This window comes from Malus domestica, chromosome 09, assembly GCF_042453785.1.
Source record: "Malus domestica chromosome 09, GDT2T_hap1".
Classification (NCBI taxonomy): domain Eukaryota; kingdom Viridiplantae; phylum Streptophyta; class Magnoliopsida; order Rosales; family Rosaceae; genus Malus; species Malus domestica.
The window spans coordinates 20599583-20627543 of NC_091669.1; the positions used below are offsets into that span (position 1 = coordinate 20599583).

The 27961-nt window shown below is 38.0% G+C and overlaps 2 protein-coding genes across 14 annotated transcripts; one reads left to right on the top strand and one right to left on the bottom strand.

Annotated features, from left to right (window-relative positions):
* The first annotated feature begins 2220 nt into the window (after positions 1-2220).
* On the top strand, positions 2221-8478 carry LOC103436773 (protein MLN51 homolog). Of its 10 annotated transcripts, none has more exons than XM_070804630.1 (13): positions 2221-2502; positions 2658-3265; positions 4340-4445; positions 4542-4741; positions 4832-5682; positions 6015-6135; positions 6524-6646; positions 6933-6988; positions 7114-7159; positions 7313-7384; positions 7465-7540; positions 7920-8011; positions 8102-8478. In XM_070804630.1, exons 2-10 carry the CDS (start codon positions 2742-2744, stop codon positions 7368-7370), a joined length of 2085 nt encoding a protein of 694 aa, XP_070660731.1. In that variant the 5' UTR covers positions 2221-2502; positions 2658-2741; the 3' UTR covers positions 7371-7384; positions 7465-7540; positions 7920-8011; positions 8102-8478. The 10 variants fall into 10 exon arrangements, with proteins under 10 accessions (XP_070660731.1, XP_008373461.1, XP_070660735.1 ...); XM_008375239.4 differs by having other exon boundaries at positions 7923-8011; XM_070804634.1 differs by having other exon boundaries at positions 4343-4445.
* Positions 8479-9692: 1214 nt separating this feature from the next.
* LOC103437051 (centromere protein C-like) lies at positions 9693-22103 on the bottom strand. 4 transcript variants are annotated; one of them, XM_029108400.2, is made up of 9 exons: positions 21952-22096; positions 21397-21596; positions 20594-20784; positions 20392-20441; positions 20219-20304; positions 19324-19526; positions 19154-19242; positions 18972-19074; positions 9693-10010 (listed from the first exon to the last, which is right to left on the bottom strand). In XM_029108400.2, exons 2-9 carry the CDS (start codon positions 21556-21558, stop codon positions 10004-10006), a joined length of 891 nt encoding a protein of 296 aa, XP_028964233.1. In that variant the 5' UTR covers positions 21559-21596; positions 21952-22096; the 3' UTR covers positions 9693-10003. The 4 variants fall into 4 exon arrangements, with proteins under 4 accessions (XP_028964233.1, XP_028964232.1, XP_070661330.1 ...); XM_029108399.2 differs by lacking the exon at positions 9693-10010 and adding an exon at positions 11068-11338; XM_070805229.1 differs by lacking the exon at positions 9693-10010 and adding an exon at positions 12323-12736 and having other exon boundaries at positions 20594-20795; positions 21952-22103.
* Positions 22104-27961: the final 5858 nt, after the last annotated feature.

A 27961-nucleotide genomic window follows, 5' to 3' on the forward strand; every position in this document is an offset into this window, starting at 1 on the left:
TAACTGCTTTGGGTCAAGATGTTATTCACCCCATATGTTTTGTTCTACACCAACATTCCAATCTTCCATTGTTGATTTTCAACTGCCAACAAAAAGGAATGTCAAGAATATATTATGCATAGCTATGATCTTACAGTCTATTAGTTTTCATTCACTTATAAGTTGCAGGTTTAAGTGAGACTCATTTATAGGTAGTATTCCTTCTATCCTCTCCCTAATTAGACTAGAATATTATTGCATAAAAAAAAAAGAGCAAATAGTCTGTGATGTTTTCAAAAGGCCTTATTTTTGTCCCTTAAGTTCAAAATTGACTAGTGTCATCCTCAAAATTTACCTTTACGCATCAATGTCATGCATGTTGTCTAATTACATCAGAAGTTCTGTTAATTTGTTAATATCGTATAATTACTCAATCCACTACATATGCTGATATGCGTGGTAGCCCATAAGGTCTTTGTATGGGTTTATCTACACAACAATGTGTTGGCCTCCTATATGTGAACCTATAACAGTTTTGTGGAATTCAAGCATTAGATCTGAAAGTTGTAGTCGCCATTATTTGTGTGAGGATTGTCGATCTGACCATTGGATCGTCATGTAATTGAGATAAAATGTTGTTAGAGTTGCATGCGACTTGTAAGAACTTGCAAGTTTAAGAATTAGTTAGACATTATAGTGTTATGACCATAGGGGAACCAAGGTATAAAATATCGATGATATCGGAAATATCGGTAACTAAAAATACGGAAATTTCGATGGAAATATCGGGATATTATCGATATCGATAAAAATTGAATAAAAACCACGGAAATTGTAAGAAAAACTTAGAAATTTTTATTGAAACTTTGCAGGATGTTTATTTAGTCAATTATCTATTAGTTTATCACAAAAAATTAGAAGGAAATGCATTGCATGATAGATATAACTGATTTAAGTTGATTATATAGCGAGCTGACAAACATTGTGTTAGTAGAAAATATGTAGTAATTAATGAAAGAAGTTTAAACACACCATAATCATTTATATGTAATGAATTAATACAATATTTTACACTTTATACATTGCATGGTAAGATACATAAGTGACTTAGCAAGGTCTAAAATATCAATGATATCGTAAATATCAGTAGTCCAAAAAAATATCGGTAGTAAAAAAATATAGAAATTTCGATGAAAATATCGGGATATTATAGATATTTTAGACCATGGGGGAACCCACAATGAAAGTGCCTTTTGGTGAGGAAAATTATTGGAGCAAAGAAATTCATCACTAAAGCACCATTTTGTTGAAATTATGAGTGAATGTTGATTTTTTTGTCAATGTACCTAGAATCATCCTAGGTTTAGGGTTTAGGAACTTTTTGCCAATGTACCTAAACTTAATCATATTACCGCGTCATGGCCAACGAGCAAAATTAAAAAGAAATTATATGCGCACCACATGATCAAGTCTAACAAAAAATAAAAATAAAAACTTTAACAACCACGATGAAATTGATGTACAAACTAACATGAAAGACAAGGTTAGTTTATTTGAAGGTTGAGGGCCACAATGAGTAAACTCTAAAAACAATATTTTTTCAATTACACCCTATAAAAAATTTCATCTGGTATTGGATAAAGCAATCATGTCATTTTCCCTTTTCTGTTTACTCCAATAAAATTGCTTTTGAATTTTTTTTAAACAAACGATATTATTCATACTAACAAATAGGAGATAAGTTTAACCTCACAATATGTTAGTAATAATGTGATTCAAATTCGTCTTTATCAAGAATCGAACATAAAATCTCTTACTTACAAATAAAGATGAATACCATTAAACTGTAATATTAAATGGTAATTGCTTCTAAATTTTAAGAAAGGAAAAATAAGGTAAAAAAGAAAAAATCCAGAAAAGAAACAACAACAAAAAAAGTGCTGAATTTGGATCGCACCCCACTTTCCAGATGCACAAATGGCAGAAATTGATTGGTTGAGAGCACCCAACAAATGTAAGCCAGTCCACGTGTGAGATCATGCTTAGGGCTGATTTAATATTGTTGTTCATTGAAAAAATAAACTGATTCTGCTACACTGTAAAAATAAACTCATTTCTACTGTTTCACGTTTTTAACATTTTTTTACTCAAAATTATGAAAATAAGCTATTTTTAAATTTTTATCAAACATTTTTTTAAGGTCAATTTTTTTTAATACCAATCGCGTCTTTGTCTCTGACGCCTCACTCCCTCTCCAGACCTGTGAATCTGTGAGTCTGTGACTACAACATGTGAAATCCCCAAAATACCCCTGCACAACAACTTCACTGCCTCAGATATTTCCGTAATTATCTATTTCATCGAAATCTTAACTTCTCTCCAAGTCTTTCCTCTTTCAATTTGTGACGGCATCGTCGTCCAAAAGCCCCAAAAGCCCCAAAATCTCTCTCTAGGGTTTTCACGGGTAAGATCCCAAATCCCTAATAAAATCCCTAGTTTTTCCCAATTCGAGCTCCTATTAAGGTAATGTACATATTGGGGGTTGATTCCCGCGAAATTTTGGTTTTTACCGGTTTTTGATTCAGGGGTTTGGTTTTTTCGAATTCGCGTTTGAATTTCCACGAAGGTTGGGGTTTATCTGAGTTAAGATACCTGTGGTTGGTGTTTGATTTTTGTAGGGAAGTCTTGGATTGTCTAGGGTTTTTTCGTTGGAGATTTCATTGGTTGGGATTTAGGGTTTTTGTTGGTTTAGAGTTGAATTGATGGCTTCGGTGGGCGAGGAGGATGTGGATTATGACAGTGATCCGGAGGAAGCGAAGCGATCTCTGGCGATGCGGAGGAGGGCAGCGGCGAGCGATGATGAGGAAGGTGAAGAGGAGGTGAGGGAGAAGCCAAGGGTGGATCCAAGGGCCGTGGTTCACTCCGATGAATCGGATGATCAGGGTGGGGCGGCTGAGTACGATGATGACGAAGAACTAGAGGATGAAGAAGAAGAGATTGATGAAGAAGAAGAGGTTGAGGAGGAAGTTGTGAGAGAAGAGGACTTGGAAGGATATCGGGATAGCGGCCGTGAAGGCAAGACGGGTGGCAGGGTTGAGGTTTTGGCTGTTACGGAAATGGAAGGTGATGGGCAGAGGTCTGTGGAAGGGTCCGTGGATGGGAATGGGGGTAATCAGGTCGAAGAAGGGGAGGAGAAGAAGGAGAATGAGCCATTTGCAGTGCCGACAGCGGGTGCATTTTACATGCATGATGACCGTTTCAGGGACAATTCTGTTGGTCGGCACAGGTATTTATTTATAATTGTATTTTCCGTCAGTGTGAATGTAGGTTTAGTTTTGCAGGTGGGAGTTGTACTGTTGTACTATGGAAGTAAACTTCTGCAGCTGTGATAGTGGCTTCTTTATGTATCATTGTTTTTCCGTTGGCATTTTTTCCTTTTTTTATTTTATTAATGTTATGCGTCTTACCCATTAGTTTACTTTTCTTATGTGTTTTGTTTTAGTTAAATTATTTTGGTTGAAAGTACATTCTTGGACATGCCAAGGTGATAGTTACCTCACATATTTGATGTGTTTTTCACTCGAACAAGCTTTGTTTAAACTGTGGAATGGGTTAAAAGGATTTATGGTAGAGTTTAGTTGTTCTTAAACATCATCTGCACTTTCATTGTATATTTGTGGACATCGCAATTTCATTCCTACACGGAAGTGATTGTTTATGATTTTCATAAGGTTTAGTGCGCAAAATTGGACGCTGCTCTATTGCAAGTTAGTGTAAATCGAAATCCCTTCTCGGTGTATCCATTATTTTATTTTGCATTGTCTCACTTGGCAAAGTTTTGTGAACACCACAATGGCTCACAACCCCCAGGGGTTAGTCCTGTTGTGGGACGGGCTGAGATGCACCTCAGTAAGCATGGGCCTCATGTTGAATTTCCCACAGATGCTATAGGGCTACCTCCTTTTTGTTGTCCCAGTCTTTGCTATCAAAAGAACAAAAAAGTACTGCATTTGCTCACCATGACTGCTGTGTCAGACAATGATTTGCTATTTTTATTTTGATGTTGTGGTTACTTGTATCATAAAAGTTGAGGAAATTCTGGTGGATTATATGTTGATTTGTTTAATATTGAAATAAAATGAAAACATTGATGGACAGAATTGCTTTTTCCTTGTGTGATACCCCATCCAAGCTTTCTATGCCAAACCTAGTATTTTACTCTGGGGTTCCTACAGTATAACATTATTTTAACATTGATATCTAAAGTTTCCTTTTTGGAATTGCCTCTCATTGGTTTTAGTTTTTATGGGTCTAGTTACGGTGTATAGCACTGTGATAATTTGAATTATTCTTCTTTTAGTAGGCGAACACATGGTGGAAGGAAGCTGTGGGAGTCCAAAGATGAAAGGAAATGGGGGCACGATAAGTTTGAAGAGATTACTTTGCAGGAAAGGCACTACGAAGAGGTAATAGTTATATACATGGTCATACTGCAGAATATTTCTACAGATCTTTTTTCATCTCTCATCTGACTTTCGTATGTGGACTGCCTACTAATGCAGGGAAAGAAACCTTTGAAGGGTCCTTATGTAGGTCGCGGAAGAAACCGAGGTATTGATCGTGGGAGTACCAGAGGAAACAGGTCTAATGAATATGACAATAATAATCTACAGGTACCCAAGGGTGTGAGAGGGAGAGGGCCCAGGAGGTATGAACCGGCTTTTAGGAATAACAGACAGGCACAGCCAACACAAAACAAACAGTGAGTACAACGTATTCTTCTGGTACTAATACTTTCTTCGTTATTCTATGATTTGTTTATAATTAGCTGTCACATTGATGTTATTTTCAGGTCTGGAAAGCCTGCCGAGAAAAACGTACAAAGTAATTCAGAGAGAACATTTACTCCCAACTCAAATGCACAATCTGACCAAGTTTTTGCTAGGAAAAATGTCTTTGCCTCAGGCTTGAATTCAGCTTCTCCTCCTTTTTACCCATCAGGTTCTTCCAGTTCCAATAAAGACATCACTCTTTCCCAAAAGCGGGATGTACAGGCTGGGAGTGGTAAGAGAAATGTTCGGTCTTCTGTCATGCGGGAGAGTTTCAATGTGCCCCAAACCAATGCATTGGTGCGAGGGAAGAATATAGCTGAATCTGTTGATATGGACAAGCTTTATATTAATGACTCTACCAACCCAGCTACTGGGAAGACTTTGACTAACATACAAATGTCACCTTCTGGGTCATTTGTCAATACCACTCAAGCTCCTCAGTCTAGGGTTCAAGGAAGGGGCGTTATCCATGGACAGATGAGTTATCAACCGGTGTCTCAGAACCAAATGACAAGAGCTTCTCCATCAACACATCTCCATGCTGTTCGGCGCAATCCTGCTCAAAATCGATCTCAACTGGCTCTGCAAGCTCCTGCTCAGCAGATGGGAGAACGCCCTGGAAGTGAATCTCAAGCTTCCTCTCCGCCCAAAACAACCATGTCATCAAATTCCTTCGAATCGGGAGAAGTTGAATTACCTTCAGATTCAAGTAAATCTAAAGGTGCCCTGGTTGCGAAGGGAAAAGGCAGTGTTCAGGGTAGTGGAAGGGGCACTCTTCCGTATGGCGGAGCTCCGGTTATGGGACCCACTGGGAGTATGGATGTTAATCATAAAGATATTAACTTTCCTGGTACTCCAGCCTTTTTACCTGGTAAGTATATTGGATTGGATTACCTTTCTGGTTATCAATTTCTCCGGAATTAGAGTTGCCCTTAATTGTAGAAATGAAAAAATAAAACATAATCTAGACTAATTACCAATTTTTTCCCTGCACTGTAACCTAAGAAAACATTTTCACTGCTTCTCTGAACTGTTTATGATTATACCCCGATGGTGTTCTCTGAACTGTTTATCGACAGTGACTGACAGTAGCTAGAATATAGAGACTAAATTATTAGTGCATATTAGCTTGTTTCTTTCTCTAACATTTAAGCTTTCAATAGATTATGATTTGACATCTCATCTGGTTCGATGATTGTGCAGTCATGCAATTTGGGGGCCAGCATACTGGGGGTATGGGAGTTCCTGCTGTTGGCATGGCCTTTCCTGGATATGTTGCTCAGCCACAACTTGGCGGTTTAGGAAATTCGGGCGAAATGACATGGTATGGGAATTATTTTAATGTCAGTATGTTTCTATCTGTTGTCTTGTCTTCTTTTAGATCTTCTTGTTTATGGGAAGTAGATATCTTATTTAGTTCAGTTAGTGGTTGACTACTTTGCATTAGAAATTATTGTCTGCTATAAAGAGAATGATATTAAAATATCTTTTCTTTATACTTCATTGCTGTGTGGGTAGGAACTGCTTCAATGTCGTATCTGTCTTGGAAAAATATCTTCAAGTGGGCGATTATTTTCATTTCCACTTAGTGGGAAAAGGCTTTGTTGTTGTTGTTGTTGTTGTATTGCTATGAGAATGGAGTTCAATCTAAAAGGGGTGATTCCTTTAGTTTGAGAAAGATCTCTGGTGGTAATTGTTTGAATTTTTTTCAGGTTACCTGTATTGGCGGGTGCTGCAGGAGCACTGGGGGCAACATATTGCCCTTCCTATATTACTGTTGATGGTTCTTATCATGCTCGCCCATTAGGACAAACATCTTCTGTGGGTTCCTTGAGGTTGGTGGTTTGGTGCCTCTTTGATAGTTTTGATTCTGAGATAATGGCCTCTCCTGTATCATATTTTACTTAACTTGTTTGTTAGATTTGTCTCGTTTAATATTATGTGGTTCCTTTTTATCTTCTTGTTGTCTGTTTATTTATTTAACTGTGTCTTGGTTAAATTTCCCTTGTTGAAGTTGAAATAATTGTTTAAGTGGTCTTTTTACTGCCACGTGGTCAGGAGATCCTATATTTTATTTAACATCTTTATCTACCATTCTAAATAATATTCGTTAATTTGCAGCAAAGAGAATAATCCAAATAAAACCAGTAACGAATGGAAGCCTTCACAAAAGCCTGGTACAGCATTATCTTACACTTTGCCTCTGCTTCCTACTTTTTTAACTCTTGGCCATTGAGTTGGGCATTAAATACTTTTAATTTATTGTTATGGTTTGGTATTAACATAGTTTTTTCTTTTACAGAGATTGTGGGAGATGAATATGGGCAACGACAAAACAAGCCTCGCAGGCAAGTCATACCTCATGTTTTCTAGCGCTAATTATTTGTTTGCCAGACTTTCTTCGACCTTATCCAGGGTTGGGTTAGAGTGGTGAGGGTGCATATTATAGATTTCTACCTTTTGATGCAATCTGAATGTTTTTTATTTCTTCTCACATGCAGATACTCACAGATGAATGTGGCCAGTGAAGTACTTCAAAATAACATGGAGCTTGTTTGAATAAGCAGATAAAGGTTCCATCTTTGCCTGAATTTAAATTTTCTGCTGTATTGGGAGTCACAAAATTCTAAGTTGTGTTTATTTGGTGATGCAGTCCTTCGTTCAGCCCTTTGTGATCTTCAGCTTATGTTCTGGGGCACTTTGGGCCAATGTGTTCCAAGATATCTTAGGTAGGGCCTTGGTCTTTCGTTGATTTGGTTTGACATATATTCAGTGCTTGACACCTCAAAGTGATAATTCTATATGTATTATGGATAGCTCAAATTTCTTCCACAAGTAATGGCCTTCTATGTTTTATGAACAAACACGAATGAACAATTAAATTTGGAAAGGCCTGTAGGTGGAGAATTAAAATTCATTTATTTGTATTGTCGAGAATTGGACACTACAACCACAATTGTGACTAGTTTTCTTATTCTGTACTTAGACCATCGGGAAGATTTGACAAAGTTTTATCGTCATATTGCTGAATGTATTTTATGGCTTTGTGATATTATTTAGTAGTATTTGACAAAGTTTTCTTCTGTTTCTCTGTTCCCCCTGTTCTAGCAGTTATGTATGACAAACACCTGCTCATGCTGTACTCAACCTACGATCAACATTTGCGGCTTGACGGGTGGCATTGCTTGTTTACATTTTCGGTAGGAAAGGGTCTCAATTGAAATAACTTTTAACATCTTTGTCCTGTGAATTGGCGTTGTGTGTGATACCTTCTCTTTTGCTGTTTTCAGGTTTTCTTGTGGTTTGGTTTTTTTATCGAAAAGCTCGTGAGAAATGAAGACGAGCCTCCTCATAAACTACTATATAAAGAAAATGGAAAAAAAAGGAGTACAATGAACTGTTGTGCAGCAGCAGCAGTTCCGTCGGTCGGATTTTCAAAAGGTTTTTTTTTTTTTTTTTTTTTAACAGATATAGTTGCATTGGTTTTTTTGTTTATTTATATTGTTGAAAGACCTTTGTGTTAGTTTATTTTCCTTGTTTAGCTGGAGTTTGAACCTGCTTGAATACTTGAAGGGTAGAGTTTCTTGATTATTGAACTGTCGATAATGTAATCACTGTTTGCTTTGATAAGTGAATTAATTATGTTTAATAGGAAATTTTTAGCTGAGATTTTTTGGTAAGTGTAATCGGTAATCCATGTTTTTATTTTTTATCTTTTATGTTTTTTTCTGGTTAGAACGAAGTAAATGACCTCTTCAAGGGGCCCGGTCTAAGGATGGCGACCGCGGCAGCCTTCGATCTGGGTTGTGTGGTCTGAGGCTGCCAGGGCAGTCGTCCATCCGCCTCCAAAATGAAGGTGGTCGAAGATTTGAAAGCATATTGGTTACAGCATGATTTGGATGCGAATGGGTACTTATATCTTAGAACTGGACAACATGATACAAGTTTAACGATTAAATCTGACTTTGACTGCTTACCTGACCTGAATGACAATGATTTATTTAACCAAAATACCAAAATGCCCATATAAATGTGCATTAATACCTGACCTTGATAATCAAAGGTTACGAGGTTGTTATATGCTCGCCGACATTAAATTGATAACTAGCTTTAGCGCGTCCAGAAAATGTTTTTTGAATCACGGCATATTACGTGCGATTTAGACATTTTAAATATATTTATATGCTTAAATTGACAGAAGAAAAGTTAAATATTTGAAGTAAATGATTAATTTTAAATCATGCTAGAAGAAATCCCTCATAAATCAATTAAAGCAATTGAATTCACTTAATAAATTTGGTCTTTATTGAATTTACATTAAAAATAGAGAAAATAATATTTAATAAACAACTGATTGAATCACATTATTACTAGCTTATTGTGAGACTAAGCCCACCCCTCTCCCTTAGTGTAGATAATATCATTTGTTTAAAATATATAAAAACAATCATTTGACAACTAATTTAATCACATTATTATGTGCGTGCGAAAGACTTTTTTTATAACCAGCATTATACCCCTCTTAAGATGTTTTGAACATGTTTAAAAATAGAAAAAAATAATATTTAATGAACAACTTATTGAACCACATTATTGCTAGCCTATTATAAGGTACTAATTATAAATAAATAAATAACAGTACAAAAACAATTAATTATTAAAATGACGAAAATACTCCTGCCACATTTGATGCATTATTTTGGACTGCTTTTGAAGTTTTTTGTTTGGGGGGCATTTCTGTCCACTTCTTTTTGGTGAAGCTTGTGATCCCAAAAAACATTGTTCATTGGGCTGTTGGGTTGATACATAAGATATAACTCCATCGTAAGATATCGTCACAATGCCAACCTAATAACGCAAGGTAATAATGATGCGAATGAATTTGAACTAAAATGTTCTTTATTTATTTCAAAAGTAAACTACAAAGCGATCCTAATCAACCTCCCCACTTGGGAACACATGTTTAGGGATACAATCCCATTATTATCACATCACATCAATTTAGAGTAGAAAGTAGTTTGCATAACAGTTAACACAATAAAGTGTAGTGTAGTGTAGTGCATAATTAAAAGTATGATTACGCGAATATTACAAATTAGATAATATTGTAGTAGAGGAACCATCACCAAGTTTGTAAGTGAAAACCTCACTGCCAAGCCCACTTGTCACTCCCAGGGATTTCCTTGTTCTCGCTATATCCTGAGGGGTCGACAAACCAAGTGAGAATGAACCAAGTTTATCTAGTTAGAATCATTTGAGCATATTAACTCCCGTTTTGAAATCACATATAGAGTCGAAAACTACACAAATAATAATACTACCATAATAGTAATAAAGTTCACATCACAATGCTCGTCATATCAAAGAAAGTAATTCAATCAAACACGCAATAACAATCAAGTTGTATAGCAAGTGAAATGACATCTACTTGATCGATGACTAGTGTCTGCTAGCAAATCTAACATCTACTAGAAATATCAGTACCTGCAATAAATCTACGGCAATATATAACTATACGATATGTATGATGACCATGTGGTGAAAATTAATCACCAACCGTATCAAGATACCATTTAAACTAATAATATTGTTGGTCATTTAAAGTAAACCCTAGTTTTCAAAGGAATCCACTCACAGGTAATTATATCGTCCTTCCTCGTCAGGCTCCTTGTCTGACTCCTTTATGATCTCTAATAAACCTCTGGATGAGACATGTAGCTTAACTAAGCTTTTCTAGTAATTCTATGAAAAAGTATCCAAAACTGCCATTTAGGCTTCGAATTTGCATAAACAAAGAGTGTCACGTGATTCAGAACACCAAAAGATCTTAGGGTAGGCCACGAGTTTGCACGCGCCTTACGCGTCGGAAAGACGTGCCGCCGTCATGGCACCGTCCCAATTAGAATCATTTCTGGTATACAGATTGTGTTACGTTTTTATTGCAAGAGAACTTTTGTAAACAAAATCAACTATTTGTGGATGTGTGTATGGTTTTGATATATTGGATTTGGAGGGTACTTAGAAAGGGGCTTAATTACCTTATAAAGCCCAAGGAATTACTACATTTATACTGATAACTTTACATGGTTGTATCCCTATATGTATTGTATTCATTGTGTAAATACGAATTAAACCAAAAATATATTCTATGTACACAACTATTTTGCTCAAAGTAATGCTAGGGAGATTAAATTTATAGACAAATTTTAGTAAACTAAATGACATGAAAATTAATGATTAAATTACTACTTAAAAGTTAATAAACGTGCTCATTTTTTATTGGTGATATATAATTTAGTTTGCAAATTTTGTGTACAAATTTAATCTCTATATCATTACTTTTTTGCTAATACCAATTGTCCACACGAGTCATCTACAGTTGATAAAACTGACATTCACTGGTTCAATTGGTTTCATCCTCAAACACTTCTGTACATGAGTGACCGCATCATCACCTTCTAGACATTCAGTATTTAGAGACAGCAGTTCATCAAAACTTCCATTGTTCACTTCCTCAGCTAATGAACCTGTAATGGTCACAGTTATCATGCCCCTAGGAATGAATAATAAGGGGATGGAAAGGGAAAATATATATATCTATGTATGCATACACGCAAAGATTTGTCATGATTCACAGTAGATACTAAAAGACCTTTTTAACAGCATTTTCTTACCAGCTAAATCCATCTCTTCCCATGTAACATTTTCATTAGGTTCTACTTGTGAGCTATGGTTCAGTGGACTACCATTCTCACTACTTTCAAAATCCATCAGCGGATAGGAATGCTTGTGCTTAACCCGCTTTCTGCATTATAAAAGCCTTTTCCCACTAAGTGGGGTCGGTTATATGAATCCTAGAACGCCATTGCGCTCGGTTTTGCACATGTCCAAACCCATTTTGTGTACGTGTTGATGCTTCACCGCCCAACATTTTGTACCATACATCATCGCCGGTCTTATTGCCGTCCTATAAAATTTTCCCTTGAGCTTCAGTGGCCTACGACGGTCACACAACACGCCGGATGCATTCTTCCACTTCATCCATCCAGCTTGTATTCTATGGTTGAGATCTCCATCTAATTCTCCGTTCTTTTGCAAGATAGATCATAGGTAGCGAAAACGGTCGCTCTTTGGTATTACCTGATCTCCGATCCTCGTCCTTAACTCATTTTGGCCTCCATTTGCACTGAGCTTGCACTCCATATATTCTGTCTTTGATCGGTTTAGGCGAAGACCTTTAGATTCCAACACTTCTCTCCAAAGGTTAAGCTTCGCATTTACCCCTCCTGAGTTTCATCTATCAACACTATATCATTTGCGAGAAGCATACACCAAGGAATATCATCTTGAATATGTCTTGTTAACTCATCCATTACCAACGCAAAAGGGTAAGGACTTAAGGATTGTTGATGCACAAAATCAGTGAGGACTTTGGTATAACAGAAAGTATTAAGTTATTGCTCTGATCATTAGTGTGGATAAGTATGTAAAAGGATAGAGACAGGAAAGCAAACATAAGATGTACGTGGTTCACCCAGATTGGCTACGTCCACGGAGTAGATGAGTTCTCATTAATTGTGAAGGGTTTACACAAGTACATAGGTTCAAGCTCTCATTTAGTGAGTACAAATGAATGATTTAGTACAAATGACATTAGGAAATATTGTGGGAGAATGATCTCATAATCACGAAACTTCTAAGTACCGAAGTGTGGTATCGTCTTCACTTGCCTTATTTGTCTCATAGGTAGATGTGGTATCTTCTCTGGAAGTACTCTTCCTCCATCCAGGGGTGGCATCTTTAACTGGTGGAGATGCACAAGGTAATGTATCAATTTCACTTGAAGCTTACTTGTAATTTCAGGCTTGGTCAAACGCGATACAAACCATGTAGTAGGAGTCCCCCAAGTCGCCGAGCTAAGGGATCTGCTGAAAGAGGTGACAGACAAGGTAAGCAATCAAAGCTCCAAGCAATCAGTCCCAGATCAGAAGTTTGATTTCGAGTTCCGGCTGATTGTTCTCATTTTCCCTATCTTGCAGGCAGCATGAAGGATAAAGAGAAGAAAGGGAGAATAGATGATATGAGATACTTTTGCTTTTGAATAAATAACTTTCCACATGCTTATTCTTGAACTAAGCTGGAGGGTTTTCTGGTTTCCTCCAGAGTATAAGACCGACTGAAGAATTTGAGGGTCAAAACAAGTCTATCAAATCTAGAGTACGTTCGACCCTGCTGATATGGGATACTTTTGCTGTTGACAATGTAGTGGATGTATCGGCACGCGTTCTGTTACGCTTGTCTCCACATGCTTCCTTGTATCCTTCTCACTTTCCCTATCGGTTCCTCAGGCAGATGTGGTATCTTCTCTGGAAGCATAAGATGTTGAAGATGAGTACTCGAGAGCAATGCCAGATAAGTAATCAGGTAAGGGGTTCCAGGTAGTCAGTTCCTGACTGGAAGCTTGATTCCAAGTGCTGACTGATTGCTTTCTTTCTCCTTGTCTTGCAGGTAAGAACAAGGCCAAAGGAAAAGACAGGGAAAAAGCATGATATGGAATACTCTTGCTTTTAACCCTGATGATATGAGATATTCTTGCTCTGGTGTAACTTGTTTGCAGAGGTATTATCGAGGGGAAAGAAAGTTGAGTATTTCGAGAGGCTTTGTTGGGAGTGCCCTCTCAGATATGAGGAAGGGTTGAGCATTTTTGCAGGTCTGCCTGTTCGTTGAGGATGGAGGTCGACATATATAGGAGTCTCCCTAACAACAAGTAGTAATGCTATTCCTTTACCCTGCTTGGTCATAGCACGGTAGTGGGAACTGCTAGCTTCACGTGTGTCAGAGCACTTTGAAAAAGTGGTATGTGGTATCTGGAAAGCTGATGTTGTGTGTGAAGATTACAGACAAGCTTTATCCAAGGAGATCTGGCTCTCGAAGTTGAGAAAGCGGTGCCTCTTCGATTTTCGAACAAGCAATCCTGTCGAGGATCTGGCTCTCGAGATTCAGAGAACGATGCCTCTTCGATTTTTTGAGAGAGCAATCCTGCTAAAATCTGGCTCTCGAGATTCGGAGAGCGATGTCTCTTCGATTTTTGAGAAATTAATCATGTTGGGAGTCTGGCTCTCGAGATTCGGAGAACGGTGCCTCTTCGATTTTGGAGCAAGCAAACTTGTTGGGAGTGTTTTCTCGAATGTGAGTAAAGGTAGGGCATGTTTGCTAGTCTACCTTACCACGGAGCACAGAGGTTGACACACAGGGACTTTCCAATTATCCAGCAGTGGTGCTGTTCCTTTACGCTTGTGGGTAATAATATGATAGCTAGACCTTCAAAATTTATGTGTCTAAACTTTGTTAGTGCTGTTTCTTTGCTATTCTTTTACCCTTCTTGGTCATAGCGATGTAGTGGGAGCTGTAAGCTTCACATGTCTAAACTTTGTCAGAGATCTTTGGCAAAGTTATCTGTGGTACCCCTGAGCTGATGGTGCGTGTGAAAAGTGGATGATTGAACAGTAAGATTCACGTGCTTTCTACTTCACCAGAAATCTTCAACAGAATGCCCGTAATTTCAGCAAAGCTGAGTGTGCATGTGACAGGTGCTGACAAGGTTGAAAAAAACGGGTGCCTCTTCGATTTCTGAGATCGGCCCTTATGGTCTCTGAGCAACCCAGCTTTTGAGAAAGTAAGCCTCTTCGATTTCTGAGATCGGTCTTCGTGATTTTTGAGCAGCTCAGCTTTTGAGAAAGCAAACGCCTCTTCGATTTCTGAGATCGGCCCTCGTGGTCTCTGAGCAGCCCAGCTTTTGAGAAAGCAAACGTCTCTTCGATTTCTAAGCAGACGCCTCTTCGATTTCTGAAGCTCCGTCGAGTGCAGATTTTTATAGAGGCTGGCATTAAGTTTCAAAGCACACTTGAATCTTCACCAGTAGAAGCTCCATTCTTACACTTCTAAGATCTTCATTTGTCCGACCTCTTCTCTCTTCAACACCTTTGAAAATGTATGGCCCCTCCGACCGTCATTTTGACTTGAACCTTGGTAAAGAGGCAGCCACGCCTTCTCCAGACAACATATGGCGCCCATCCTTCTTATCCCATACTGGTCCTCTTACCGTTGGGGATTCCGTGATGAATAATGATATGATCGCTGCGATGGTGGCCAGGAACCTTCTCACTCCCAAAGATAACAGACTACTTTCCAAATGGTCTGATGAATTGGCTGTTAAGGATTCTTTGGCTTTGAGTATTCAGTGTGCAGGTTCTGTGTCTAATATGGCCAAACGCCTATTTGCTCGAACCCGCCAAGTTGAATCATTGGCGGCTGAAGTGATGAGTCTCAAACAGAAGATTAGAGGGCTCAAGCATGAGAATAAACAGTTGCACCGGCTCGCACATAACTATGCTACAAACATGAAGAGGAAGCTTGACCAGATGAAGGAATCTGATAGTCAGGTTTTACTTGATCATCAGCGGTTTGTGGGTTTGTTCCAAAGGCATTTATTGCCTTCGTCTTCTGGGGCTGTACCGCATAATGAAGCTCGAAATGATCAACCTCCAATGCCTTCTCCTTCTAGGGTTTTGTCCAGTACTGAGACTCCGAATGCTCCCCCTCCGATGCCTTCTCTTTCTGGGGCTCTACCGACTGCTGAGACCTCTTCTAAGCAACCTTTGTGAAGGCTCCCTCTTGTTTGTTTGTTTTGACTCATGTATATATACATATTTATAACTTATCGGAGATATCAATAAATAAGCTTTGCTTCATTTCCAACGTATTTTGTTAAATACACCAAAGCCTTCTTCACTGAGTGGGGTCGGCTATATGAATCTTAGAACGCCATTGTGCTCGGTCCTGTGTCATGTCCTCCGTTAGATCCAAATACTCTTAAGTCTTTTCTTAGAGTCTCTTCCAAAGTTTTCTTAGGTCTTCCTCTACCGCTTCGGCCCTGAACCTCTGTCTCGTAGTCGCATCTTCTAACCAGAGCGTCAGTAGGCCTTCTTTGCACATGTCCCAACCACCGTAACCGATTTTCTCTCAACTTTCCTACAATTTCGGCTACTCCTACTTTACTTCGGATATCCTCATTCCTAATCTTATTATTTCTCGTGTGCCCACACATCCAACGAAGCATCCTCATCTCCGCTACACCCATTTTGTGTACGTGTTGATGCTTCACCGCCCAACATTCTGTGCCATACAGCATCGCCGGCCTTATTGCCGTCCTATAAAATTTTCCCTTGAGCTTTAGTGGCATACGACGATCACACAACACGCCGCATGCACTCTTCCACTTCATCCATCCAGCTTGTATTCTATGGTTGAGATCTCCATCTAATTCTCCGTTCTTTTGCAAGATAGATCCTAAGTAGCGAAAACGATCGCTCTTTGGTATTTCCTGATCTCCGATCTTCACCCCTAACTCATTTTGGCCTCCATTTGCACTGAACTTGCACTCCATATATTCTGTCTTTGATCGGTTTAGGCGAAGACCTTTAGATTCCAACACTTCTCTCCAAAGGTTAAGTTTCGCATTTACCCCTTCCTGAGTTTTATCTATCAACACTATATCGTCTGCGAAAAGCATACACCAAGGAATATCATCTTGAATATGTCCTATTAACTCATCCATTACCAACGCAAAAAGGTAAGGACTTAAGGATGAGCCTTGATGTAATCCTACAGTTATGGGGAAGCTTTCGGTTTGTCCTTCATAAGTTCTTACGGCAGTCTTTGCTCCTTCATACATATCCTTTATAGCTTGGATATATGCTACTCGTACTCCTTTCTTCTTTAAAATTCTCTAAAGAATGTCTCTTGGGACCCTATCATATGCTTTTTCCAAATCTATAAAGACCATGTGTAAATCATTTTTCTCATCTCTATATCTTTCCATCAATCTTCGTAAGAGATAGATTGCCTCCATGGTTGAGCGCCCTGGCATGAACCCGAATTGGTTGTCCGAAACCCGTGTCTCTTGCCTCAATCTATGCTCAATGACTCTCTCACAGAACTTCATTGTATGACTCATTAGCTTAATACCCCTATAGTTCATGCAATTTTGTACGTCACCCTTATTCTTGTAGATAGGCACCAAAGTGCTCTTTCGCCACTCATTTGGCATCTTCTTCGTTTTCAAAATCCTATTGAAAAGGTCAGTAAGCCATGCTATACCTGTCTCTCCCAAGACTTTCCACACTTCGATCGGTATATCGTCTGGGCTCACTGCTTTTCTATGCTTCATCTTCTTCAAAGCTACAACCACTTCTTCCTTCCTGATTCGACGATAAAAGGAGTAGTTTCTACACTCTTCTAAGTTACTCAACTCCCCTAAAGAAGTACTCTTTTCATGTCCTTCATTGAAAAGATTATGAAAATAACCTCTCCATCTGTCTTTGACCGCGTTCTCTGTAGTAAGAACCTTTCCATCCTCATCCTTGATGCACCTCACTTGGTTTAGGTCCCTTGTCTTCTTTTCCCTTGCTCTAGCTAGTTTATAGATATCCAACTCTCCTTCTTTGGTATCTAGTCGCTTATACATATCGTCATAAGCCGCTAACTTAGCTTCTCTCACAGCTTTCTTCGCCTCTTGCTTCGCTCTTCTATACCTTTCACCATTTTCATCGGTCCTGTCCTTGTATAGGGCTTTACAACATTCCTTCTTAGCCTTCACCTTTGTTTGTACCTCCTCATTCCACCACCAAGATTCCTTTTGGTGTGGAGCAAAGCCTTTGGACTCTCCGAATACCTCTTTTGCTACTTTTCGAATACAACTAGCCATGGAATCCCACCTTTGGCTAGCTTCCCCCTCTCTATCCCACCCACACTGGGTGATTACTTTCTCTTTGAAAATGGCTTGTTTTTTTCCTTTTAGATTCCACCATCTAGTCCTTGGGCACTTCCAAGTCTTGTTCTTTTTTCTCACTCTTTTGATATGTACATCCATCACCAACAAGCGATGTTGATTAGCCAAACTCTCTCCCGGTATAACTTTACAATCCTTACAAGTTATACGATCCCCTTTCCTCATTAGAAGAAAATCTATTTGTGTTTTTGACGACCCACTCTTGTAGGTGATCACATGTTCTTCTCTCTTTTTAAAGAAGGTGTTGGCTAAGAAGAGATCATATGCCATTGCAAAATCCAAGATAGCTTCCTCATCCTCGTTTCTCTCCCTAAAACCATGGCCACCATGAAAACCTCCATGGTTGCCTGTCTCATTGCCCACGTGTCCATTTAAATCTCCTCCTATAAATAACTTCTCCGTCTGGGCAATTCCTTGCACCAAGTCTCCAAGGTCTTCCCAAAATTTCTCCTTCGAACTCGTATCCAACCCTACTTGAGGTGCGTACGCACTAATCACATTGATGAGTTCTTGTCCTATTACAATCTTGATTGCCATGATTCTATCTCCTACCCTCTTGACATCTACAACATCTTGTGTCAAGGTTTTGTCCACGATGATGCCAACACCGTTTCTCGTTCTATTTGTGCCCGAATACCAAAGTTTAAACCCTGAGTTTTCTAGATCCTTTGCCTTAAGACCAACCCACTTAATTTCGTGTAGGCACATAATATTTATCCTTCTCCTCACCATAACTTCCACTACTTCTATAGATTTTCCCGTTAAGGTTCCTATATTCCACGTTCCTAAATGCATTCTGCTCTCTTGAACTCTACCCTTCTGTCCTAGTTTCTTCACCCTCCCCCGTCCAATAGAATCAAAGTACTTCTTTTGTATGTCCTGTGTAAAGTTGATAAGAGCATATGCTCCCAAACAACTTTGGGTGGAGTCGTTCGAAAAGAAGTTTCTATGGCCCCCTTGCTCATTTAACACTGCATCCGGGTGCCGATGGAGATACAACGACCCTTACTCACTTATCACTGTGCTCGGGCCACACAGCGCGCCACTTACGGGTGACGCCCTAGCTTTAGCGCGATTTCGTTCTGGATTCATTTTCATAAGGATTCGACGTAACTATGGAGTGCCGGCTGTCGACTACCTGACGCCCTCCCCCTCCTCCTTTGCCCGGGCTTGGGACCGGCAATGTAAGATAAACTTACACAGACGGAGTTAACAACAACAAAAAAAGCGTGCGAGATCCTAGTGCAGTCATAATGAACAGATACATGAAAATATATATTTTATGGCCATTAAATAAAATTTATTATTACCTCATAACCGATGGTCGACGGGTTCGTTTAATCGGGGATGGATTGTGCTTGTATGCATCAAACATAGCACCACCCTTCAGCTTTTCTAATTCTTTTTTAGCATCTGTGTACAAATCCGAAAGCAGTAAAATTTACAGTTAGAATTTGCAAAGATTATGAAATACAAGCGGGGAGCAACTTACTCTCATATTTTTCATGTTCCTTGAACAATTCCTCTGGGTCTTTATAATTTTTGGGATCGAAAGGTGGTAGCAAATTCGTATCAGGTTGACTGCATGTAACAAACATCAACCTCTATCTTTAAAAGAGTAAGAATACTTTAATAAAATGAAGCATCAACTGTAAGCTTTACCTGGAATCAGGCTTCATAGAAAACCGAGTACGTTTAAGACCCAAGGCTGGTCTTCTTTGTCGGGGACTTTTAGCAGCCTTTTCAGGAACAACTTTATTTTTCTGTTTCAATGCCTGTCGATTACCAGGCTCCACAATTTCTGAAGTAACACTTGCAATGTTTTCCACTTGATCTTTAAGTTTACTTGGACTATGTTGTGAGGCCTGAAAAAAGCACCATAAGAATTAACTTTTATTGCTTCTGTGATTGAACTGCAGTGTACAAGTGATTGCATTATGTATAACAGTGATTTAATATAAAAAGGTTTTATAATTTTATTTAAGGCAAAAATTAACCCTATAATGAGGACATACTTAGAGTTAGTTCCCCACTGTATGGGAGATGATAAGATATAAATTCCGTAATGAAAAATCAAATGGTCCTCAGTCTGCTTTTTTTTAATATAGCAAACCTAATCATAAATAAATAGCATTCTGGGCTTTCTCGAGATTAAAATTGCCAAAACTTTGAAAGGAAAAAATTCAACACGCTCCAATTTTCAGACTACCCAAATTCCAAGATTCAAACGAAGTGTCAAAAAGCTCATATTAAAATGCTTTTATCTACTTGTCATTCGTTCTCCCAGCAACCAATCCGGATTACAGTTTTCACTCAAGCACCCATATCAAAATAACTCCACTGAGCTCAATCAACTCGACATTTGATCCCCTCATAAAATTTCTAGGTCATAATATTAAGGAATAAATACACTGGAAAAGGTAGCATGTTAAGAAAAACAATATTTACCCAAGATAAACTGAGACTCAGAAGAAATAAAAGTAAACTTAAACTTTTATTTGATATAGTAGAATAAGTTAGTGGGACAAAATGAGATGGAGATTGTGTGAGTAAGTACCATGGAATTGAGTTGGATATGGATGGCTTGCTGATCTGCATCCAACGCAGCACCACCCCTCAAATTCTCTTTTCCTTTTCTAGCATCTGTGCACGGATCAGAAAGCATTAAAATTTACAGTTACACAAGGGTTTGTAGCATAAATTCAGGAACACAAAGGGAGTGCAACTTACTCTCATGCCAACTGATGTCAAAAGGTGGTAGTGAACACATATTAGGTTGACTGCAAAATGAATACAACCAAATATCAACCTATTGCTGTAAAAGTGACTCTTGAGAAAATCAAAAGCACCAACCATACACTTTACCAAATATCAACCTATTGCTGTAAAAGTGACTCTTGAGAAAATCAAAAGCACCAACCATACACTTTACCTGGAATTAGGCTTCACAGAAAAACGAGCAAGTTCACGACCGGAGGCTGGTATTCTTTGTAGGGGATTATCCTCAGCCTTTTCAGGAACAACTTCACTATTCTGTTTAGCTTGTGGAATACCAGACTTCAGAATTTTCGAAGTATCACTTAAAATGTTTTTCACCTGATCTACAAGTTTAACTTGTGAGGCCTGAAAAAACACTAGAAAAAAAAAACTATGAATGCATTCCACCCACTGATAGAATTCCACTGCACAAGAGATCAGATACAGAATGACTTTATTTGAGACGAAACCTGAACCCACCTATAGAATCGGTATTGCCTTATACTAAAATATAAAGTCAGTAATTAATTGGTTCTCAGTCTTGTTGCATTTTAACAAATGTAAGCATAAAATAAAATAAATAGTATGATGAGCTTTCCAAAGTTAATATCCCCAAAATTCTGAATAGGAAAATCAAACTCTGGTAAAATTTATAGTTTTCCCAATTCCAAGTTTCAAAATTTTTACAAAGTACCAAAAGTTCATATTTATACCATTTCCATTCGTTTTCTCTAGACAATAAAAACAAAATTACAAGATTCCAAACAAAAAGGAAATTATTAATCCCATAATTTCTAGGTCATAAACTAAAAAAAAAAAATATCAAAACAAAAATTTCAAAAAATGAAAGAAAAAACAATATTTCCCCAGAACAAACTCACAGTAAGCAGAAATATGATTAAACTGAAAACTTTTAACCCAAACTAAATATTGATCTCAAATATAAATTTTGGGGAGTAGAGTAGTGTGACCAAGTACCGTGGAGTTGAATTGGGAATGGATGGCTTGCAGGTTGGGGTCAAAATCGAAGGGAATGGAAGTTGAACTGTCTGGGATGGCCTTGAAGCTCTGGTGGAAGAGGGAGAGGCCTGTGAAACCCTGCAGCGGATCCAATGGATCAGAGCTCCGAGCGTCGTTCATTTTTCTCCCTCACATTTCAATTTTCAGGAGGGAAATCCCTAGAAGAGATAAGGAGACAAAATACAGGGTTTAGGGTTTGTTTTGTGTAATTTAATTAATTAAGAGGCATGTTGTTGCACCGGCAATAATCGAAACAGATGATAACACTCTGCCACAAAATTAACTACAAATAATCGAAGCAGCTAAATGATACAGAATTCTTAATTAACAATTACAGAATCCTTAAACCCTGCCTCTCAGAAGCCCTAAACCCTTGTCGATGCGGTCAAAATTAACAATTTATTCCACTTGTAATACTACACCCAGAAGAAATAGCAAGAATTGATTTCAGAAATGGGAAAGAAATTTAGAAAAATATGGAAAGGACAAAAAAGTGCCCAAAAAGCTACCTACCTAGACACCATTTCAGATCTGTCGATCCTCTTCCAATAGGTCGATCGATTCCAGAGAGATAGAGAAATGAGGAGTGAGACGACGGAGGCGAGGAGGGTTTGAGTTTTGAAATTGTGAGAGAATGACGACGTCTTGTAACTTGAGCGGGAGTTAACCGAGCTTGGATCTTGTGTTCCCATTTTATCTGTCGCTTAACTGTCCCTTGATTGGATCTTACTCTCCAAATCCTTTTGTTAGCACAAAAAAAATGAGTGACAAGGCAAATTGGTCAATTGGGGAAAACATTGCTTTGCTTGAGCCTTGGATGCTTATTACTCATGACCCCAGTCATGGGAAAATGATGAGAGTGCAACACATGTAGAAGAAGATTCTTGCACAATTTGTTGAGCAGATTCAAAGCACATCATGGACTAAGCAATCTACCTCAAGCAAGTACAAACATCTACATAAAGCGGAAGAAATTTATTAAAATGGCGATAATCTAGCCAATGAGGTAATAAAATTTTATTGTTGAGTCATGTTAAAATGTCATTTAGGTTATTTGAAAAGTAATAATTTGATTATGTAAGTTATTATGTTGTTTCACAATTCTTTTTTTAGCAACTACAAGCACAAATGTGGTTCAATCTGCACAAAAAGTCATTCACAAGCCACAAATGTTATGTGGGACCATGATTTTCCAAGGTTGGAGTATGCTGACCTCAAAAGTCCAGTCATGGACGCAATAGCCTCTAAACAGAGCTGACTAAACGAATCAGAGATGCAACCATTATCCTGTTTCAGAAGCAGTGAGTGAAGTTCGTCGACTTTGTTGAGATAGACCATTCTTGTTCCGTAACATTTCTGAACCTAATTGAGCAAGGAATCAACAAGTTTTCTATAATCTTGGAGTCCTTACAATTGAAGGATTGGCGTGCGCAGCAAGTAATCTTACTCTTAAGAGGATACAATATCTACTTTCTAGATATCCTCATGGATTCTTCCGGTTTAATATGGATTCTACTATCCCAAAATGTCATATCTTTGACTGGTATAAATACGTTCTTCTAGGGTTCATCTTTGGTAGCGCAATCTCTGCACATTTATTCTCTTGCTTATTGCTTGAGTCTTAACATTGAAGAACATCATATGTCGATTTGGCATCCCTCAGACCATGCTCACAGACAATGGATTGCTATTCACCAGCTCCGAAGTTACAAACTGGTACAAACAGCTAGGCATCCGCTATCTCACCTCCACTTCGCGTAGTGAGTGCAATGGGGAAAGTTTTCTCTATTCATAATAGGTACGAAGACCCTATCAGACCCTCCTAACATTCGAATACGTAACATGATCTCCTTCAACCCATTTTTTTTTTGCCTATGGCAGAGTCATAAACTATGTATATCATGGTGGAACTCTCAAAAAGAACTTTTTTCTAAGAACTGAGACCTGAAGCTCTTTCCCATCATTAAAAATACACTGTGTATTGCACCATGAGTAGTTCATTACCCCTCTTCTTATGTTGTAGCATCAAGTGAAATATGAATGGTAAAAGGAAGAGTCTCTTATATGCCCGTAAGGTAATAGACAAGTAGAAGCTTTAAACAAAACCATTCTTAGTGCTTGAAGAAATACTTAGAAAAGAAAAGAATGGTCAGGAGAATTGCCTGGAGTTTTGTGGGTATATCAAACCACTACTCGAAAGATGACTAGGGTCTCCATGTCATATGGAACAAAAGTGGTCATTCATGTTCAAGTCACCATCATGGCCTATGGAACATAAATCCTTTCAATAAAAGAATTCTTAGAGTTATTCTACGTACTTGTTCATTGTTTCTTATTTTTTGTGGTAGTGAGAATACCCTAAAAGCCCAAATCACACAGAACTTTGAAACTTCGCATTGCAAGTCCAACAACTTAAAGTGGTAGTGTTAAAAAGTTTCCTTTAGCCCACTCCGTAGTGTTCAGTTAGCAGCTTAGGAGACTCAAACTGTAATAAGCGCGGTAACAATTGGCGGGCTACGAGCTCGGGGACATGGCATCCTAACTCAAAAGTCCAGTGCACTATCCAGGTTTCGGAAAGTTTATGCAACTTGTAGGTTGTGGGTTATATAACATTCAAAAATCCAAAAAATGTTTTCGACCCACATGCAGACAACCAAGTCTGTAATGAACTTTCGTTTAAGATTCACTAGGGATAGATCAACAATTTGGACTGGGAAGGCAACCCCTTCTCAGTTACACACATTGCAACATTTAAAATCCTTTGACCCATAATGGGGCAAGGTGAACGAACAAGAACGACATATCAAAGGACCGCTTATTCAAAGTTGAACTCTGGTGGTCATTCTGAGTAAATATATTATAAGTATATAGAGAAAAGGATTTTTCATAGGCATTAGACTAAGTGTCAGAGTAAAGTGGTGCTCCGATAGTCGCAGTGGGAATCCTTATCTATCAATGCCAAGTTTAGGAGATTATGTTTTTCCGAATCAATGTGAGCTAGGGGATATTGAGCTCTATCTCGGGCCCACAAGCTTGCTCGAGTTCTATTCAATTACTTACTGTTTTGAAGTTGGATTATTTTGAAGACATTTGTCGAATTACCAGGTTTTTGCATGATTTGGAGCAAGGGACCAAAAAAAAAAAACTTTCCAACATTTTATTCAAACAGGATAAATGACTTGAATGAAATGGAAAATGTGTATAAAATATAAAGTGCATGTTTATCAAAGTCTCATGAACAAGGCAGAAAAGGTAGAATTATTTAGGGAAGACAAACCTTCATCACTAGCATACAAACTTTCCTATGAAAAATATGGAGCATGTTTTACGAGGATCATCAACTCTGTTGAGGTTCAGTCAGGGTCAGAAAACTCCTGTGAAAAGAGGCGAAGATAGCTCTAATGAAGAAGAACCATCTCAAGGCTTAAGGAGAGAACTGGGTTTAGAAGGTAACGCATGATGCAAGTAAGGAGGTTTCATGGTATAAAGGATAAAATGAGGTTTGAAAACCATTGTTGCAATGGAGTTATTTAAAGGCAAAATACCAGAAAAATCTTACCGTTGAATCTAAAAAGTTTTTCCTAGAGATTTGTGTGTTTGAAGAACGAAGATTGCTTGGTGATATGGAGAGCTACTCTTTATTTAATGTGCACAAGTAATATGCCTTCTTTCATCATTGATGTATTCTTCTCAATATTCGATGTCACACAGCTGAATCTAGAACATCAAAAGTTCACAAAAAACAAAGCTAAAATGCCACGTGTCTAAAAGGAAGAAAACAGTACGTATTCTGAGTTACTCCGAAGAGCATGATCTATGGGTAATTATCCATCTTTAAGGGGAACAAGTCCTTTATGATGCCTAGTTAGGGGCAATTATGAGACCTTGATTTTCCAAGGCTGAAGTAAGACAGATCAAAGTACGCCTACCTCAAATAGGTATAAACATGTTTTTTTAGCATTCATCTCTAGTAACGCAATCTCTACACTTATTTTCTTGCCTACTATTTGAGTCTTAATATTGCTTACTAATTGACCATTGGAGAGCTTGACCGACAAGCCCCTTCTCCCTCGGGTTCTAAGCTTACTCACGATTTTGTGTTCTTTTATAAGTAAACGGATTTGAGAATCTTCACCACTCAAGGCGGTCCGCGAATTTGGTTCCAACATCTTATAACATTGTGAAACACACACTAACTTACAAAGTTTTGCAAATGGTCTACAAGTAGTGTTGAATGAGACTCATCTGAGCGACTCAACTACTGAAGAGTAGCCATTAGAGACGTCATTGGAGACTCCAATTGAATCGATCGCACAATCTCAAGAAACCTTAAGGCCTTTTAGTAAGAAGGCTGCTAAGAAAAAAAGTTGTAAGAGGGAGTTCTTCGGATAATGATTATTAAAAAATAGTCGACGAATGAGCTCACCAACATGTACTAAATATGGAGCAAGATGAGTTATCTTATGAGTAAGGCAAGGCTAGAAATGAATCAAAGGCGATAAAAAGGGAGTGAAATAAGCAAGAAAGGCAAGAGGAGAAGGATTTGGATATCATGTCTTAACGCCTATAAGATATGTCTCATGATTCAAAATGTTTTTGGACAAGTGAAAAAAATTGCATCATGAGAAGAAGGTTTTCTACTAAAGGTGAAGAAGTTACATGCACTCTAAGGGAAGACGGTCTGAACCACACTGATTTGATCCCTTAGGTTTAATTAAAGGAAACTTTGAATTCGGTCCCTGGTAGACCAAAATCTTAAACTGAAACCTTATTAATTTGAATACTTTGATGAAGGACAAAATATTAAATTTTCAATATTAATTAAGAAAATTTAATAATGAAAAATTAAATATTACTTTAGTATAAAGAAGGCTTTGAAATTGCACTGTACAAATGAATAGTTTTTTAACCCCAATTTCACTCTATTTACAGACATGCCATTGCTCTAAGGATTTCGCCTAGTTTTTTTTTTCTTCAAGTTTAGTTGTATAGGCTTGTGCGAGTTTGGGTTGTGATTGGGTTTGTGGGTAGGTTTTTAGGATGGATGGCTGACACGGGCAGGCCTAGCCTGCAATGATGCCAGTGAGAAGATATGGGAGGTGTCGTGTGATGCGAGAGAGAAGAGAGAGATGAGGAGTCATCTGATGGCAGAGAGAAGAGAGAAGGGTCATGCGATGCTAGAGAGAAGAGAGAGGAGGACTCTTGGAAGGAAAAATTGGAGGAGAGAGGGAGGGGTAGGATGAGCAAAGTAATAGGTAGGGCTGCCCGGAATTTGGGTTTTGTTTTTTCTTGGTGAGCTCTGCTTAGAGAAACGGTGAGACAGGAAGGGACGCCTAAACCTAGGATTGGTTTCAGATATTTGGTCCCAGCTGGAAGCTATCTCTGCTAGCATTAACGAGGATTCTCCCAGCTGGCAGCTTGAATTCCTTTCAAAGCTAAGTGTCCATTTTGAACCGAATTTCCCCTTAATCACTGTTTCTAGTTTGAACCTCCTTAGAAATCTATTTTTTTCCTGCTTTGTTTTTTGTTTGGTTCTGGTTCGGTTCTTCAACTTTTAGTTAGGAATGCAAGATTTGTTTTTAAATTATTAAATTAGGACAAAAAAATATATATTTTGTGCTGCTTTCTTCATTGTCTGATAATACCACTTCCTTTTCATTTTTCTTTTTCTTTCTGTTGTGTTGGTCTTTCAGTGTTATAACTTCTCTGCAGAAATCAAACTGCATGCATTTTGCCCCTTTTTGTTCATTACCTTATTATTTGTTGTTATGCTGACCCTGTGAATCAAAAGCTCAGTTTTTTTATCCTTTTAAAATACATTATGCATCTGGTTTTTGTTCATTCACATATGATGCACTGTGAATCATTTTATAACAAATATGTTGAGATATGTTATTTTTGGTAGGAAATTATGGTTGCTGTTGTTAGAAATAGATTTAATTTTTCTGTTTGGTTTGATTATATTTTATGTCTTTGAACAAGCATGCTTTTAAAGTTGCTGTAAAGTGTTTGTCATCGTAAACATGATCAACAACTTTGGCTTTCAATGTGTTTTGTATGATAAAAACAACAACTATATTGATCTTCAAAACCGGGGTTTAGGGTTGACTGTCATTCAATGTATAAAATTTTACCCCTTTTATTAATTTTTTCATATTTCAATCCTCTTTCAGAATACTAATCCCTAAACTTAGTAAATTTATTGACCAGGTGATTTTTCACTCAATCTCGAAGTTCGTATTTCTCGAATTGGTGTTGTGTGCAGATTACTGGTGGTCAGCTTGTTAAAGCATTGTATTTAGGTGAAGGTATTCCCGTTTTAAACTTTTCAGTTCCTTTCTGTGATTTGAATTGGAACAAAATCAGTAAACAGAATAGACTGATTTACAATTTGTGATTTTCTGAAGAAAAAAAAAATTCAATTTTTAATTGAGCTATGTTTTAAATTTTTTGTATTTACGCCTATGTGTGTGTTTATGTGTATATCTCTATGTGTGTGTGTGTGTGCTTTTTTTTTCTTCCT